The 16,495-nt window shown below is 43.2% G+C and overlaps 3 protein-coding genes across 6 annotated transcripts in view; 1 reads left to right on the top strand and 2 right to left on the bottom strand.

Moving 5' to 3' along the window:
• The first annotated feature begins 978 nt into the window (after window positions 1–978).
• On the top strand, window positions 979–7,630 carry LOC105011777 (glomulin). Its single transcript, XM_010872099.3, has 18 exons — window positions 979–1,224; window positions 1,403–1,531; window positions 3,640–3,744; window positions 3,855–3,963; window positions 4,236–4,488; window positions 4,651–4,753; window positions 4,857–5,035; window positions 5,138–5,191; window positions 5,296–5,326; window positions 5,419–5,508; window positions 5,603–5,644; window positions 5,743–5,816; window positions 5,917–6,001; window positions 6,114–6,223; window positions 6,815–6,878; window positions 7,001–7,136; window positions 7,247–7,335; window positions 7,446–7,630. The coding sequence occupies exons 1-18, from the start codon at window positions 1,189–1,191 to the stop codon at window positions 7,545–7,547; spliced, it is 1,791 nt and encodes a 596-aa protein (XP_010870401.1). The 5' UTR covers window positions 979–1,188; the 3' UTR covers window positions 7,548–7,630.
• A 4-nt stretch (window positions 7,631–7,634) lies between these two features.
• On the bottom strand, window positions 7,635–9,696 carry LOC105011771 (uncharacterized protein C1orf146 homolog). Of its 2 annotated transcripts, none has more exons than XM_010872087.3 (5): window positions 9,415–9,696; window positions 9,115–9,208; window positions 8,519–8,693; window positions 8,354–8,402; window positions 7,635–7,988 (listed from the first exon to the last, which is right to left on the bottom strand). In XM_010872087.3, the coding sequence occupies exons 1-5, from the start codon at window positions 9,481–9,483 to the stop codon at window positions 7,875–7,877; spliced, it is 501 nt and encodes a 166-aa protein (XP_010870389.1). In that variant the 5' UTR covers window positions 9,484–9,696; the 3' UTR covers window positions 7,635–7,874. The 2 variants fall into 2 exon arrangements, with proteins under 2 accessions (XP_010870389.1, XP_010870388.1); XM_010872086.3 differs by having other exon boundaries at window positions 7,638–7,988; window positions 8,324–8,402.
• Window positions 9,697–11,313: 1,617 nt separating this feature from the next.
• btbd8 (BTB domain containing 8) overlaps window positions 11,314–16,495 on the bottom strand; it is a 36,784-nt gene continuing 31,602 nt past the window's right edge. For all 3 annotated transcript variants that reach the window (XM_020049244.2, XM_020049241.2, XM_020049242.2), the window contains 3 exons: window positions 16,281–16,420; window positions 14,202–16,133; window positions 11,314–12,012 (listed from right to left, as the gene is read on the bottom strand). In XM_020049244.2, coding sequence (XP_019904803.2) covers window positions 11,468–12,012; window positions 14,202–16,133; window positions 16,281–16,420 — 2,617 coding nt within the window. In that variant the 3' untranslated portion in view covers window positions 11,314–11,467. The remainder of the gene's footprint in view (window positions 12,013–14,201; window positions 16,134–16,280; window positions 16,421–16,495) is intronic.

Raw genomic sequence — 16,495 nt, 5'->3', positions numbered from 1 at the left:
CATTTTGAGTTTAAGATCAAACTGATAAACAACAATGGCACCTTTGCATATTCATCTAGGGTGCCAATAATTGTTGAGGACACTATGTTGATCACTGTTATCAGCAAAGAACAATCAATAATACCATGATAAACCATAAGAGCTGCAGCCTAAAGTTCAGTAAAATCAAGATGGTAACAAGGGTGAGTGATGGCAGTAACTTCCTTTTCCAGTTACAGCCAACATGACCCTCCATTTTCTCCATTATGCAACACCTTATATTTTTACGAATATTTGTCCACATGTTAAAGAATGCATGTTATGTTTTAAAAAATGTCACTAATTTTGGACCAAACATTCACCTCTCTCTCGTCTCCAGAGATATTTTAGACCTACAGGATTATTATTTTCTGTTGTATGCAGTTTGACCTACAGTAGAGGAGGAAACAAACTCACATCAGGAAAATCATCAGCCTCCAATTAAAAAACGAAATCAGAGTCAACACAGCACACAGAGGCCCGGCTTCCTGTCCGCTTGTGTATTTGCTCATGGCTTTTGTTTAGAGGTTTGCTTTCATCATGGACCAATACCCAGAGCAAACCTATCCTAACCAGCAGCTGCTGCCTAAATCCTATCGTTCAAACAGTCTTCTGGCTCGCTCTAGCTATGTCTCTTAAATCAGGACCAAGGAAAGCTGCCACACAACAAGCTACAGCTGTTGATCTGTCTGTGGAAGCAAGCTGACCTTATATTACAGCTCAGTCCATTACAGCTCAGCTCCGGCCCTTTTAGGTCACAATGTCTGTAATGCATTAGATGTTCAAGAGGAACTTCACATCTATATCAATGGATCCTTATAAAGACACAGAGACAAACCCAGCCCACCACAACTCAGTCATTTTGAGTGATTTAGGGTTGTCTGAGACTCACTACTCAGTCAGAGCATTCCAGACACTTCTATTGTCTGCCATTATCATGCAGCACTGGTTTAATCCTATTACATCTCAGGCACATTCGGTTTGCTAAGAGGTTTACCAAGGGATCTGAGCAATCCACCGCTACCACTACACATTTTAAACTGCATCAGTATCTATCTTGTGTACTTCTTGGCAGTTGGTTACATATTAATAGTACTTCTGGAATTCGAATATTCAAAATAATTTTTCAGACCTCCCCCCAAGGATTGCTTGTCAGGACAAACAAGGAGGATGGCTGATCAGTTGCAAGATGTCATCCAGAGATGGGTAAGCTAACATGCTAACAGTGGCTTGTAAAATAATGTTAAGATTGAGCTACATTAACAATAATACTTGTATACTTAACTATATCATAATATGATTCATTAGATACATAATACTGTCAGAACCTATTTTGAACTAGCTGGTACTGAGTAGTCTCAGTTGACATCTTGAATCTTTACAGCGAAAGGCTGTTGTGGAAGGTGGTTTGAGGCCAGAGGACCAAGAACTGTTCCAGAATGCTGGCTTGACCTGTATCAAACAGGGCGATACATCAAAACTGTTGGATTTCATTCAGGATGAGAAGAACCAGGTAAATGCAGAAATCCATTTTCTTTATATAGATATATTTTTAGAGCAGGTGATTTTATCCCCTTCAAATTGTGTATGCTCAATGCTTGATTATGGCCATACCTCATTGCAGCAACTCCCAGTGGGCTCAGGAAAGTGTCGTCTTATGCACATTACACAATGTCGCCCTACTTTTTGTTTATCACATTCCTCACTTAACCAGGACATTTCTGCCGAAACCTAGAAGTGCGTTGCAACCACAACTGATTGGGCAGGCACCCGACCCACAAGGTAGACCTCCACTAAGAAATACTGTTGGACAACATCATCTGTGGTTAGCCAAACCCCTAAGAAAGTACCATGCATTTACTTGATTGCTATCATGCAATCTCCTGATTGCAATCATGCAGGGCAGTGACTTAATAGTTTTTATCCCATAAACTGAAGTTAAGCAAACCGCAGAATTGTAGCAACCAGGAAATGACTGAGCGATTCCCACATTGGTTACTTGCCCTGGTTTCCACTAGATAATTCCTATTTTGACCACAGAAGCTGCTATGGTGAAACACTTATTCCTCTACTAATGAAAATACTAGGACCATGTCTGAAATTACAATGCAAATACTAGGACCATGTCTGAAATTACAATGCAAATACTAGGACCATGCCTGAAATTACAATGCAAATACTAGAACCATGTCTGAAATTACAATGCAAATACTAGAACCATGTCTGAAAATACAATGCAAATACTAGAACCATGTCTGAAATTACAGTGCAAATACTAGAACCATGTCTGAAATTACAATGCAAATACTAGAACCATGTCTGAAATTACAATGCAAATACCAGGACAATGTCTGAAATTACAATGCAAATACCAGGACAATGTCTGAAATTACAATGCAAATGCAAACATTCTGTTATCTCTAAGCTTTAAATTAACAACTTAAAATGAATGTCTACACTTACTGGTATTGTCACTTTCTATTTTAACCCCATCCAAAACATGAACCCCCAACATAATCACTCTCAAGTTAATACCTAAACGTAACTGTAATTGTTATCTACATTTGAATTCATACAGACATTATAATCGCCATTAAAAGCTGAACACACTTCATAACTGCTGATACCCAAATCCTTTTTATTAATAGTGTATCACTACTGCACAATTAAAACATCCTCGCCACCTGATAAGCATAATTGTCATGAGGGAATTTAGTGTTTCAGTGAATGATCCCTAACTTGTGTCTCTTGTTCGTATACAAATAAAACTTGAAATGTGTGTGGGTAAAACACAGAAGTATTGATGAGTAGATCTATCATACGCCCCAGAGGCTGACAGCACTGAAGCCAGGCACAGCCACACGCAGGTCTCCACTCGGACAACAACTGCAAGTCCACTCTTAAAGCTAACAGTATAGGACATCGCCACCATGAAACTACATGAAATTACAAGTGCATCCCAAACAGACCACTATTTCCTACAGGGTGTGCTAATTTTGACCAGGGCTCGAGTAAGGCAATGGGTACCCTTTGGCACTCATACATAATAATGATAGCCACTCTTCCTCTACTCAGAGTTTGTTGTTGGCCTGTTGACCTGAAGGTGTGGGGACTGAACCAGCCGATATCCAGTCAGATTTCCCGCTCCACTGGTGGTAACCCTGTTTGTAAAGTCTCTTCTCTAAGTGCCCGTGGATGTCCCACCTCCCCACGCCTCTCTGTCCTCCACGCTCTACACTTACATGAGCATATGTCGGGGGGGGTTTCTATGTTTTTCAGAGCCTCAGAGGGTTTCTGTCTGGACAAAATTATATTGACTCACAAATGAGAAATCTGTGGCCTTTTTTAAATCTCTTTTGAAGGAATATTTGTTCTAAAAAGAAAACATGGAATTCTTAATTCATGTATTTTTAGGCTCAGACTTGAACTAAAATCTCAGGGGTTTATACTTTGCAAGGATGTCAACAAAAATGTATTGGTCAGCGAAGTGGTCATCTGCAAGAGAGCGATACAGTACACTTGTGCAGATGTTATCTATCATCAGCTGCAGCTTTCTTTCAATTAGAGAGGACACAAAATGTATTATATTTGAAAAGCATTGCCCCTTCTTATCTGACACAGGGCATAGTGGAGTCTATGGGCTGTGGCCTCCTGGCGCCCCTGGTGGCCGAGGTACTGAGAAACAACTCCTTGACCTGTCACGCTGTCATCACACATCTGGCCAAGGTAAGCCAGAACTATCTACTTAACAGAAGTGCCTGGCACAAGGCTCAACAGGGAACAGATACACAGCAAAGCATTAGAGTTAACAGGGATGTGTAACTCTTCTCACTCAGACATGCAGCCCAACGGAACTCATGCTTATTTTGCTCGGTCAAGTAGACGACCTTCATCCAGACCTTATTGTCGTTACCATCAAACTTATGGCCCCGCATCTTCAGACAGGTAATACTGACCAGCTAGTTACAAACAGCTAAAACCTTACACTGTTGAGTCCCTGCGCAGAGGGTGGTGTTACCTGCCCTCTACTGGAAATGCACAGTATCTTCATCTTGATGACCTTCTACTCTTCAAAGATGCATTGTTAATGTAGTCCCCCCCAAAAACAAATCAGAATGGCGTTCATACAACCCATACATACATCACTGACTTAATGACGCATTCTTGCCTCAGCGGGCTCCTCTCTGTGTCGGTAAATGTCTCCCCGTCTCTCCTAGTGCTGCTGCGGCTGGGTGAGCAGAAAGCCCCCTGGGTAGGTCTGACGCTGGTGGCCCTACAAAAACAGGTTTCCCGGCTGCCAGTGCCTTACACCAAGGAGCAGGAGGCGGAGGACACGCACGGTCTGTGCAGCTGCTGCTCCGCCCTGGTCCGGTTTGTGGAGCCGTTCGTGGAGGAGGTGAAGAGGACGTGCAGCGGCAGGGATGGAGACACTGCTTCAGACAATCAGCTGAAGACTGAGCTGCTCAAGTTGTAGGTGTCTGTCTTTGTGCTTGTTTGAATATAAAAGTAGCTTGAAGGAGCTGGTTTTCCAAGATTCAGTCCTCAGGCAGGTTAATGATCGGGGGGGGTATTTGAAAATTAAAAACCTTAAAAAAAACGTATGTATAAGATTATTATTGATATTCCCTCTAGCTGCATGGGGAGCTTAAGGGAGCCACTCCTTCAAGCACAGTTAGACCAGTCTATAGACATCAATCAACAGTCTCAACTCTGGCACTTTGCTAAAGTCATACTGGTAAGTCACCCCATGGCTTTTGCTAAAGGAATAAATCAACCTTACAGAGACAATCTGAACATGAACATAGTTAAAAGAGACAGCATTGTGTTTCCGATCATAGGCAATGCTGCCAGCCATTCATGAACCTCTCCCAAGACTCCTGTTCTACAAGGCTTTGAAGACCAAAGAAGAGTCGGACCTCCAGACGGACAGCGTTAAAGCCCTGGAGTCACGGGCTTGCCTGGCATACCTGCTATTTGTCCAGCTCATCACCATTGAAAACTTTCCTATGGTTTTCAGGTGACATACAGTGAAAAAGTTCTGAGAAAATAAACCTTAGTAAAGATACTGTGTAATATGGCAAACCTCAACATAGTATTAATTATTTGTTTATTGTTTCAGCCCTGTGTTTGTTCTGCAATGTAACATGGAATATATTGACATCTTGCTAAGTAGGTATGTTGTGCTGTCAAAGCTGTCCCATTCTGACATGATACTAAAAACTATGTTTAAGATATACAGTTTATGTCCTTCTAAAAAGTTGTTTCCGTCTAAATTAGAAAAGACGAATCATTCCTACTCAAAGGCCTGGTAAGTACAGACATCAAATCTTCAAAATTACATTTTCAGTGAATTATATGAGTAGTAGGTATAGTTATTCTTCTCTATTCTCTATCACTCAGGAATTATATACAACATGTCTGGAGAAAGTGGAGAATAACAGCCTCCAAGTTGAGCTGCTGGACCTGAAGTCATTTTACAGAGTTCCACAGGTGAGTCTGGTGGCTACAGCAGCTAAAAAGATGCTTGTGTGTCAGATGTAAAAACAATGGGATTTATGTTCTGTTTTTGGTTAAAAACACACAGCACATGGTGCAGATCCTGACAGTGTGTCCAATTCAGCATTTGGTAAGTAAGAATATATGCACGCATAAAACTAATTATTCATTTCGACTGTTCTAAAAGAAACCATTTCGGGTGTGATAACTACCTTTTCCTGTTACCAGAGAAGAAAAGCGATAAAAGTGTTCCAGCTATACATAGATAAATTGGGACCTGAGGCTAAGCACATATTCTTCAGGTGAGGCTACTGTATACTTGGATGACCGCAATAGATGGATTTATAAGATGTATAGAGTATGGTATTACAGAGAAGATCATCTTTACATATTTTAACATAGGTGTATGATGAAAACCAGTCGCCATGCTGGAGTAGAGGGTTACATTATAAAAAACATCAAAAATCAGATTGCGCTCTCCTTGAAGGTAAGATATAGCAGGATGAACGGTGATAATCAGGCAAGAAATTACACTGAATTGAATTAGACAAGGAGTCTACTGTGCAAACTGTAATTGTGTTCTGCCCTTGTGTGTCCAGTCAGGTAGAGAGAGTGAATGGTTTGTGGGGATCCAGGTTGTTCCCTTGCTGAGACAGGTTCTGTGTTTCCCACGGGGCCCAGAAACAGACCTGCTGCACAGTATGGACAGGTAAGTAGAATATTCCCCCTCCCGAAATACAGGGCCAGTTACTAAGATATAAATTACAAGTACAGTAGTCCCAGGCCAAAACAATTCACTATCAGTGAGCCTTGTGTGTACTTTTTCTAGGACTATGCTTAATCTGTGTTTATGAAACTAGTCGAAAGCAATCCTGCTCCCTCCCTTTAATTGAAATGTATATTGTTAATTGGTAAGCCTACCCAATGACAGGCTTTCAGAATTCCCCTTCCTGATCTGGTCATCATAAATATTGCAGTATTGAGCTGCATTTTCTAGCCACATGCACCTGGTGCCTACCATAAGGCAGATGGGACATGGGTCTTCTGCACAGATCTATCCTCCAATGACGATCAGGTTTCCTTCATAGAATCCCTTTCTTTCGAGCAATGGTGTAGATTTAGTCAGCAAGATGTCACGGATCAATCAACTCTCATGCCAACACAATATCACTGATTTATGACCTGCATCCTGTTATAAAAATAAGACTTAATTAAATAGACACATACACTGGCTGTTGTTTATTTCAGTGCTGGATTCCAAATCAGATGAGATAGTATTCTCTGTTCATCTCTACCATAGGGTAATGGAGTCTCTCAATCTGTTACGATACCTGCTTATGCGAGACAAGGACTGGCCGCTCACTGTGAGTCTTTTATAAATTCTTTCAGATACAATTGTTTTTTAAATAAAGATAGATCCTTGCTGCTATAGTCAGTTGACATGCTTAAGCATGACAGCATGATGATGGTCTAACCCTGTGTTCAGTCAGGTATATGGCCAGAGCTGTGTAAGATCAAAGAGGACTACCTGAAGGTACTGAGGGTGTGTCTCGCACTCTCCAGAGCATACTACGCAGGGGAGGTTAAGACCATGAGAGAGGACAGGAAGGCTCAAGCACAGGGTAAGAAAGTGCATCTCTCTACTGTACTTCATTTATGAAATGTTATGAATACTGATTAGTAATATGTATAACATGCCGTGTACACAAATAAATGTATTGACCGCTGATAGAAGCCAGAGATGCAAGAGGTGCACCAGTACAGACGATGAGGGTGAAAGAAGAGAAGGTTTCTGACATGACCCCAGAGATGCAGTACCAGGTAGTTAAAGCCACGGTACCAGTTACCACAGCAGTTTTTGCTTGCATATCACATTGACTGTAACATTATTTGATTTGGCACTGATAATAGCCATTTTTGGGACTTAACAGGTACTACAGTGTGCTCTGGTGACCTTTGACCTGATGGAGAGTCTTGTGGTCCATATTGAAGAGATATGTGAGGAGAAAGTAAAAACCGGGACTGCTGTCTAACAGAGATGGATCGGAGTCATTCAAATAGCATTGCTTCATTAAGATTTTTTTTATTGTGCTACTGAATAAATACATCAAAAGTTTCCTTTTTTTGCATGAGCCTTTTCACAAATTGCCTGCATTTTCAGTTTACTAGGACCTTCACAGTAATAGTATTCTGCTTAAGATGTAGCGAATAACACATGCCATTTCAAGTCGTTCTCTACTGTGAACACAGCTGATGCCAGACCTAGTATAAATTTGCCATTAGTGTCACTCTCTTTCTCATGGAAAGGTAGACTTGACGGGACCTGGGATCCCCACTATGAACCAGCTGCTCAGTGCTGCTCACCCCAGCTTAATGTCCCTGAGCATCTCCCACACAGGGCTGCTCTCCAGGATGTGGGCCCTGGCCTGAGACATCCGATCCCGCATGCTGTCCACATGGGGCTTACTTGTGGCCTGGAAGAGATCAGTCTCTAATCAGTTTATCACAGGGGGGAAAACTTGAACTTTAGTGTTCTATTTTAGACAGCTGGAAAAAATTGGTTAATTAATGTGCATTGTCCCCGCAATACATTAATCAAATAAACCTAACATAAGTATCCTACATTTGGAAAAAACTGAAACTGAAATTCAGCACATCTTCATAAACAATATTTGTATCACCTACTGTACACAAACAATTTTCTAATCTGTTTTTATCTGTATCAACTAAAGCAAAGTATATTTTTCCCAGTATTATTATACAAATCAATATAACATGTATTAGGATGGATGTCTTATCTAATGCTTACTCTGGCTATAGTAAGCATTGCCTTGACTACCTCAGTGTTGTTGTGTACAGGTAGAACTCTGAGATTGCTGCCAAGGAATCTGCAAAAGACCCCAGGATCTCTCAGTTACACACAGTGGCAACACAGCACTGACACATCAATGTGGCTGGAAACATGACTTCACAAAAAATGATCTATTAGATAAAATAACTATACCTGAACTGTATCCCAGACAAGATGTCCAGTTCCTTCTTCCCAAAAAAAGGGGCTTGCAGGAGAAGGAAGCTATTGCGGTGAACCATCACAAACTCCTTGATCTTGTCAAAATATACTCCTGCTTCCCCAAGGTTCTCTGGTTGTTCTTGTGGGTTTATAATAAGGAATGCAATACCTGGACAACCCACATATATAAATTCATATGTAGCACTACTTTGGTTTTACAAAAAGGCCTTGGGTTAATGTGATTTATTTGCAATGGGGGCAAAAACGTACAATTAGTTACCAGAGACACTAACAAAACCAACAGCAGAGGGACGTTTTCTGCATTCTTTTCATGGAATGAAAATCAGCTTTCTTTGAAACGACGACCTCATTAGTAAGGAAGGTATCTGATGTCAGGACAGGGGTCAGTGTATGTTTAGCAGCAGCCCCCAAAGCAGGTGTTAAGTAGCACTGTGTCACGGTCTTCTTGGCACAGCAATTTGATACAACTCATAAAAGTTGCATACTGCGGAACTCTAGTATAGGAATACCTACTGTAGGCTCCCTTTGAAGCATAAATCAAATAATGTAATAAATTAATGACTACCTACCTGACTGAGGGAAAACAAAGGAGCCAGACGCCACAGCGTCTGAGAATCGGAGACGATGCTCCTGCGCAAGAAGTGTCCTGGATGTGTCATGGTTCTGTTCCCAAACATTTCAGATTATTTAAGGTTATCTAAAATATTAAAATATAACATTTTGTGTCAATTGTAATAATAAAGTTCTCAATAATGCTGACTTCTGTCTAGGATCAGGATGCACAGTAACACACGACAGTGTGAATGTCTGCCCAATTAGAAGCTACTGTAGCAACTTCGCTAGTACTGTAGTAGACGTTGCGGTGTTACCTTTAGTGATTTGCTGACTATAATTGTTGTCTTCCATTGAGGTGTCCTATTTACACAGTTTGTCGTCATTATACAGGTGGTAGGTGTGTTTAGTTGCTTTGGCTGAGGTAAAAATATTGTATACGTCTGCCGAAACTAGTGTTGTGAAATTAGAGGGCACGAAGAAAACACCACAAAAAGCTGTTTATACATGCGCGTGCTAACGACGCTACACGAATCCCAGCAAGAACCCGTTTACACACATATTTCCAAAGCTCGATTACTCTTTGGCCACAGCCTAGATTAGCGGTATTCACATCAGGACATTGACGAAAGTCCCTGATAGGGGGCTGCAATGAGTGGAACAAGGATCCAGGGCCAGATTTGAAAACCACTTGCATATTTTTAACCAACGTAAGAATGTTTATTAGGAAGAGACACAGACAAAACAATAATAGTTTGCATTAAAAATATTTATATTTTATGAAAACGTTTATTTTTTCATATTGTGTAGTGGTTATAATATCAATGGCTCTGACATCAGATGACACGCCTCCAATCAATATGGCATTGTACATAGTGTGGTGGCAGACGTTGCACTCGAGTCGGTTTTCCCGTAAGCATTTAAACGATTTTGTATTAACATTTGAAACATCAAAGTGTGTTTATCGGCCAGTTTCATGGACTCAGATTAAGCCTAGCCCTGGACCAAAATATCAAGAACAATGGAACTCGATTTTTTAAACCAGGACTAGGTTTAATATGTCAGTGCTTTCCCAACAGGAGGCATGGCAAAATGGTGTCAGTGCCTCTCTGGGTGGACTGGTGGATGTTGGACAGAGATGCCATGCGAATGCCATACCTTGTTCGGTCTTGTTGCGCTTTAGCGCCTTCTTCTGGCAGGCTGGGCACCAGTGAGCTCAACCTTGTGACTCCCACCTTGTGGAAGTAAACCGAATTACAGCAAAAGCAGTTCACATTAAAACCACGATAGACCTTGTACTGCACATATAATGCTCACTTTCACTTTCGGTGGTCCCGCTTAGAAAGCTATAGAAAACTTTATTTTCGGACATTTTTAGAATATGAAAGCCATTAACATGAAACATTTCTTCCCTACACTATTCCATGATAGTTTTTTTCACTTGAACATAAACTGAGTGAACTGTAGAATTTTTATATTTTTAAATTAATAACATGCAGATGACTTGGGTATTTCCCCAGCCCCGTCTGGAATTGTTTATTAGAGGTCGATGGAGATTTGACAACTAAAGCTGATCTGGATTCTGCAAATAAATTACAGGCTTTCTGATATTACAAAGCAAAAAAGTCTACATAACACATACAACAAAAATCTGTACTGAAAATACAGAATCAGAAAAGTGCTGCTTTGGCATCAAATTCTAAAACAATTTACTATTGTATTTTAATTAACTGTCACAAAATGTTAAAAACAATTCATACCATTGTTTTTAGAACCACACATTTTTTATTTTAATATACAACAATGAATGAAAAGCCAACAGAACAATGTTCTTTACTTTCAGAGAAAATCCACTGTCAAACCATCACAAAGAGTAGAGCCATATGATAAATAAATTAGCTTTTCCCCCTAAAGCTTGCAAATACCAGGTAAACAGTTAAACAAAATTCTCAGCATGCACAATAGTTTGTGTCTAAACTTTGTCCATTAAGTAAAGAATATAACTCAAGGAATTGAATGCAAACAAGCACAGCTTGAAAGTCCAAAAACCTCAGTTCCATAAAAAGCAGGTGACTGTCAACCAAAAGTAGTCAAACATAATAAAATGAAGATATAAGACAGACTGCTGTATGGTTGTAGTGTAGCGGTTGAGGATGACTGAAGACGTGGTAAAAGACCAGAGAGAAAGTGTTAATCTCCTTGAGACTACTGCTGCAATGTCAGTCCACATAATGCAGTAAGGTAAATCCAGAGAGAAGGTAACACAGGTCTTGTGTCTCCTTATTTCTTTAAGTTGGTGGTCAGTCACTCTTTCAGCAAGGTGTTTCTGACTCAAAGTTGATCCAATGGCTATTCGTTGAGTGTAGTCGGTCAGTGGTGGGTTTCCAGCTCCACGATGGTCCACTCCCCCTGCGGAGACGCTGCGTCCTCTGGAGAGAAACTGGTAACTGTGATGCTGGTTGTGGAGTCCTCCAGAGGTGATATGAGCTCCGCCCAACGCTTAAATGTCTCCTTCTCATTGGGCAGAAAGATCTGCTGGGCTTCAAGGCAGTCCCGGGATAGGGACAGGGTCTGTTTGATCAGATACTGGGCTAGGTTCAGGTCTTCCGGGACTGGGTTTATCACACCCAGACTGGACTCCTGGTCTGATAGGAGTTGCTTCAGCATGCTCCAGTCACACTCTGCAAACCTACAGCTTTCCTCATTGTAATCTTCATGGTTGTCGTTATGCTCCTCCTCCTGCCCCACTGTGCTCCTCCTGCTCCTGCCCTTGTTGTTTTCCGAGGAGCTGAGGCGCTCAAAGGCTTCTCCCACGTCCAGTTCGTAGATGGGAGAGAGGACTTTAGAGTGGCGGCGGTCATGAGTACAGGTTGGTGTTGTTTGATCCAATCTGTCACATTGTCCCTCAATGTCCCCTAAAAACAATTGACAATACTGCACAATGACATAACTATTTTGGCTTTTCATGAGTCCATAGTCATTACACCGCCTTGTTACGTCTATTTGTATCCTAACATTTAAATTACTTATGTTTCACCCTTAACGCAACCCTGTCCTTATGAAAACCATCTAATAATCAATGACTGGATCAGGTAATAACCTGTCTCTATTCCTCTAGGATGGGGTGAAGCTTTCATTTCACCATTGCATTAAAGACCAATGGATTGTGATATGATGTCGTTGATATTTAGTCAAATAACATCACGTGTTAACCAGGATTAGTCACTGACCTGGACTCTGGTTGACAGGATGGACAGCTACTTTAAAGGTGAAGCACCTTGATATGTAGTTGTCTGGATGTGTCTCTTTTATCCACTATTAAATAACACATTAAGCCATGCATTGCATTGCCAGCATTGGTTAGTTAACTCTGCATAACTTTGCTCAGGCAGCAGTGACATGTTAGAATAAGAAAACCATGCAGGTCTCTTTAACTAATGATTAACAGACTTATTTTGTACAGCTATTATAATACATGATCTACCAAAAATCAAAATGCAGGCAAATTTACTTTGCAGTACAAAAGAAAATACGTACATCACTTGTTTTCTCTCTTTACCCATTGCATTTTATAGTCAGTTTATTTTTCTGTCTTTAATACTGCTTATCACCAAGATGTCCATGCTAGCAAAATATAGTAAAATGACCACTTATTGCTGGTAGCAGCAGAAACAACATTGACATGTTTAGCACTGGGAAAGACTAGTATGTCACTGTACAACCTCCATATCTCCTGCCTATTTCCCTAAGTAGGGTATAACGCTGTGTCAGACAACCCCCTGACTACGCTATAGAGCAGGGATTTGCTGTATTGTATGAAAGTGAAAAAAAGACACATATCAGAACCATGGACGTTTTAGACACACCACATACAGAACGCTACCAGGCAGCACCAACAGAGTCTATTGAACCGAAACCGCACTACAGAATAAAGAAAATGGAAAAACTAAACTGAACTATGAACATAAAGAAATTGGTGGGATAAAAAAAAAGACAAAACAACAAAGGACTTACACTACTGGCATGCAGAGGTGTTTACTAGATGAGCAAACTAAGGGGCAGATAGAGGTCAGGAAGATCAGACATGACAACAGAAACAAAACCAGCCCCTCCTGTTACATGAGAGTTCTTTGTAGGTAGGTAACATGTACATTGACATTCACCTTTCTCAAAAGCAACCTGGTCGCCATGACAGTTTAGTAGCGTGGACCACACCAAACCGGTACATTTGGGGATTTTCCCTTCATATCAACTGGCCACTGTGAATATTTCTTAAGTCATTTGATTTGATAGGAAAAATCTGAGCTTAGTTGCATGTCTTTTGCATAAAACACAAATTATAAAAGACAACAATTTCAATAATAAATTCAGCTGTGGCTTAGAAAAGTCCTGAAGCTCTTGGATTTCATGGCATTCAACAAAAGAAACAATAAAAATCGTTGAATATATGTTTTGTTTTTTTATATACATCAAAGTGCATCGGTACAATAATGTCAGTCCACCACACCTTTTCACTAGGCAGGTGGTTAGTACATGACACGGACGCTGAATCTGAAATGGCAACCTAGTCCCTAAATAGTGCACTACTTTGGAGTCCAATGGACCAAGTAATGTAAAGAACAGGGTGCCATTTGGGACTCTAACGTAATATTTCAGTATCTATTCCTTTTGAAAAAAGGTAGTTTAATTGTTAGGCTATGATTGTAGCCCAAATAGTTCTGCACATTTCTGTGATTGACCAATCGCTATGTTTTAAAAGGATATTGGTTATACAAATTCAAACTTAAAGGGACTGGTACACAAACAGATGTTTTGTGTAATTATAGCAAGCTTTGATATGGGCTTATCAAATAACTTGCTCATTCAATTTGAATTTGAACTAGTTAGCCCAGCAATTTTCAAATATCCTTTGTGAGAGTAATGGGATAGATAAGCATAGACTTCATATGCCTAGTCTGAGTGTTATATCAACATCAGACAACAAGGATAGTGTCTATGCCTTGAGCACTGGAGTTTGGCTGGGTGGGGACGGAGAACGGCTTAGGGGTTTGGCTTTGGGGTTTAAATTAGGAGGGGTTCCTAGATGTAGATTATTATACATTACCTGGTGGGGATTGTGGGATAGCTGCATGTGCAGGAGACGCCCCTGTCTGTTGAGGGTCATTTAATTCTAGATGTAAGTCTGCTCTCTTGTTCTCTACAGACGCTTGGCTAGGTTTGGTCAAGGTGGTCCTACATGGTGGTCCTCCATTGCTGTACTGTTTAGCAGGGCGGAGGTCCAAGTGGCAGGGCCTCTCCCGCTCCTGGGGAGTCAGGCCAGCGGGATCAGGGTCCAGGGGAGGGCAACCAGGGCTGCCCTCGACACCTTTCAACGTGCTGGGGCTGTGGTGATCTAAAGAAGGATCCCGGAGCTCAGTGAGGAACACAATGTTTTTGCTGTTGGCTTCCTGGTCGTTTGCTTGTCCCTGCCGAAGCGTGGGTGGACCAGATGTCAAGTTGCCCCTGGAGTGAGAGACGGAGCCAGGGGCCGACTGAGGGGCCTGAAGAGGGTTGCTCTCAAAGACTTCACAAGGTGTGAGGGCGTCGTCAGGCTGTTGCTGGGGCGGAGTCTGTGCCCCGCCCTCCTCAGAACCCATCTCCTCGCACTCATCCACAGAGATCAGAACGGAGCGCCGGAAGTTCGAGGCCGACTGGTAGTCCGGCTGCTGCTCGTCGTCTGGGTCAGGGTCGGCTGGGTCCTCGAAGGCCAGGTTTACAATGCCCTGGAACTGAGGGGAGGGGTCAGCGGGAGGGGCCGGATTACCTGGAAGAACCTCCACCTCTGACCGCTCATCCTCTTCCTCGGACTCTTCGGACTCCTCGGAAGAGAAGAGCTGGCTGTCGGGGACTGGCTTCCCCGTAACACTGGCCTCCACTTCCTCCACAGGCACCTCCTCCCTGTCCCTGCTCAGCCAGGAGCGCGGCCGCCGCCTGACCCCTTCCTCCTCGCTGGTGGTCTCAACCTCGCGCCCCTTCAGCCTCACCTCCACCCGCAGCCCGCCATCCAGCATCTTCAGCTCCTCGGGCGTGCTCGTGTCACTGCTACTGCGGCCGAGGAAGTCGTGGCAGCGCATGGTGCCGCCCCCCTTGGATCCGCCGCGGTCGTTGGAGCAGCAGTCGTCCACGTCGTCCTGCGAACCCCCGGCGTCGTAGTCCTCGGAGCGGGGCTTGATGTCGTCCGAGGAGGTGGTGGCGCTGGCGGACTCCGACTCGGGGCTGACCTGGTGGTGCAGGGCGCTCCACGACTCGTCCAGCGGGGTGTCCGTGCTGCCCAGACTGCCTGGGGTCGGCGTGTCTAGCGGGAGGTCCGTGGCCGGGCCAGGGCCGGGCTTACCGGCGGGCGTGCGCTCCGTGGGCTCAGCGGGCTCCCCATTTACAAGGCTGTTCCCATGGTTGGTCGGCAGCGGCTGAGTGGTTGGGGGCCTGGCTTCTCCGGTGCCGTTAGGTTTACCTGGTCGCTTGGCAGACTTCTGACAAGTCTGTTTAGGACTGAAGATCAAGGGTAAGGAAAGTGCATCCCCTGGTGGAGGCGTGTGGTGATGAGCAGGGCTCTGGTCTGCGGACGCTGGCTGTGCTGCCGTGCCTCTGGGATCTGAATGCGAGGGGAGCCTCTCTGCTCCGGCGACAGAGTCGTCATCCTGCTGGGACTCTGCTGAGGTCTTAGCGTTAGAGCCCTCTTTATCTTTAACAGCTGTTTTTTTGGAAGAAACAACTGAAGAGTTTTTAACAGGCTTAAGGGGGGATTTCCCCGTAGGAGGTTCGGACATACTCTTCTGCTTCGGTCCAGGTTTGGCCAATGCTAGTGAAGGCTGTCTGGAAGGAGCCGAGCTGGAGGCGGCTTTTGCTGGTTTAGATGTAGATTTGGCTGTGTTAGTGGTGTTGGGTTTAGGGCTCTTACTGGCCACTTTGTCTGAGGAGTCTTTGGAGCTGTCCTTATCCTCCTCTTTCCTGGGAGATGCAGGCTTCCTGGTACTCAAGGAGGATCCAGGTCTGGAGACTGCGTTGGAGCAGAACCAAGAAAAAAGGGAGATGGTTAAAAATGGCGCTGGTAGTTTAAGTGGCACTAATGAGCCAAAACATGTGCCCCGGAAATGGTGCAGATGTATGCCGTGTCATCCAAACGACTTGCTTTCACACTTCTCACCGTGGTTGTCAGCTGAGCCTGTAGGTGTGCTCCGCCCCTTTGTGTCTGCTTTGGCTCCACCTGTTCCTCCAGCTGTGGGTCTTCCGGCAGCAGGGACCTTTGCTTTATTTGTCTCTCTAGCACTGGGCTTATTGGTAGGGCTGATCAGGGAGATGAAGCAGATGATCAATCGAAAAAAGCACACAGCATCAGGGAACAGATAATAATGTAGCCCC

The sequence above is a fragment of the Esox lucius genome, chromosome 8, assembly GCF_011004845.1.
Source record: "Esox lucius isolate fEsoLuc1 chromosome 8, fEsoLuc1.pri, whole genome shotgun sequence".
Taxonomy (NCBI): domain Eukaryota; kingdom Metazoa; phylum Chordata; class Actinopteri; order Esociformes; family Esocidae; genus Esox; species Esox lucius.
This window is presented reverse-complemented; position numbering and strand designations above follow the sequence as displayed.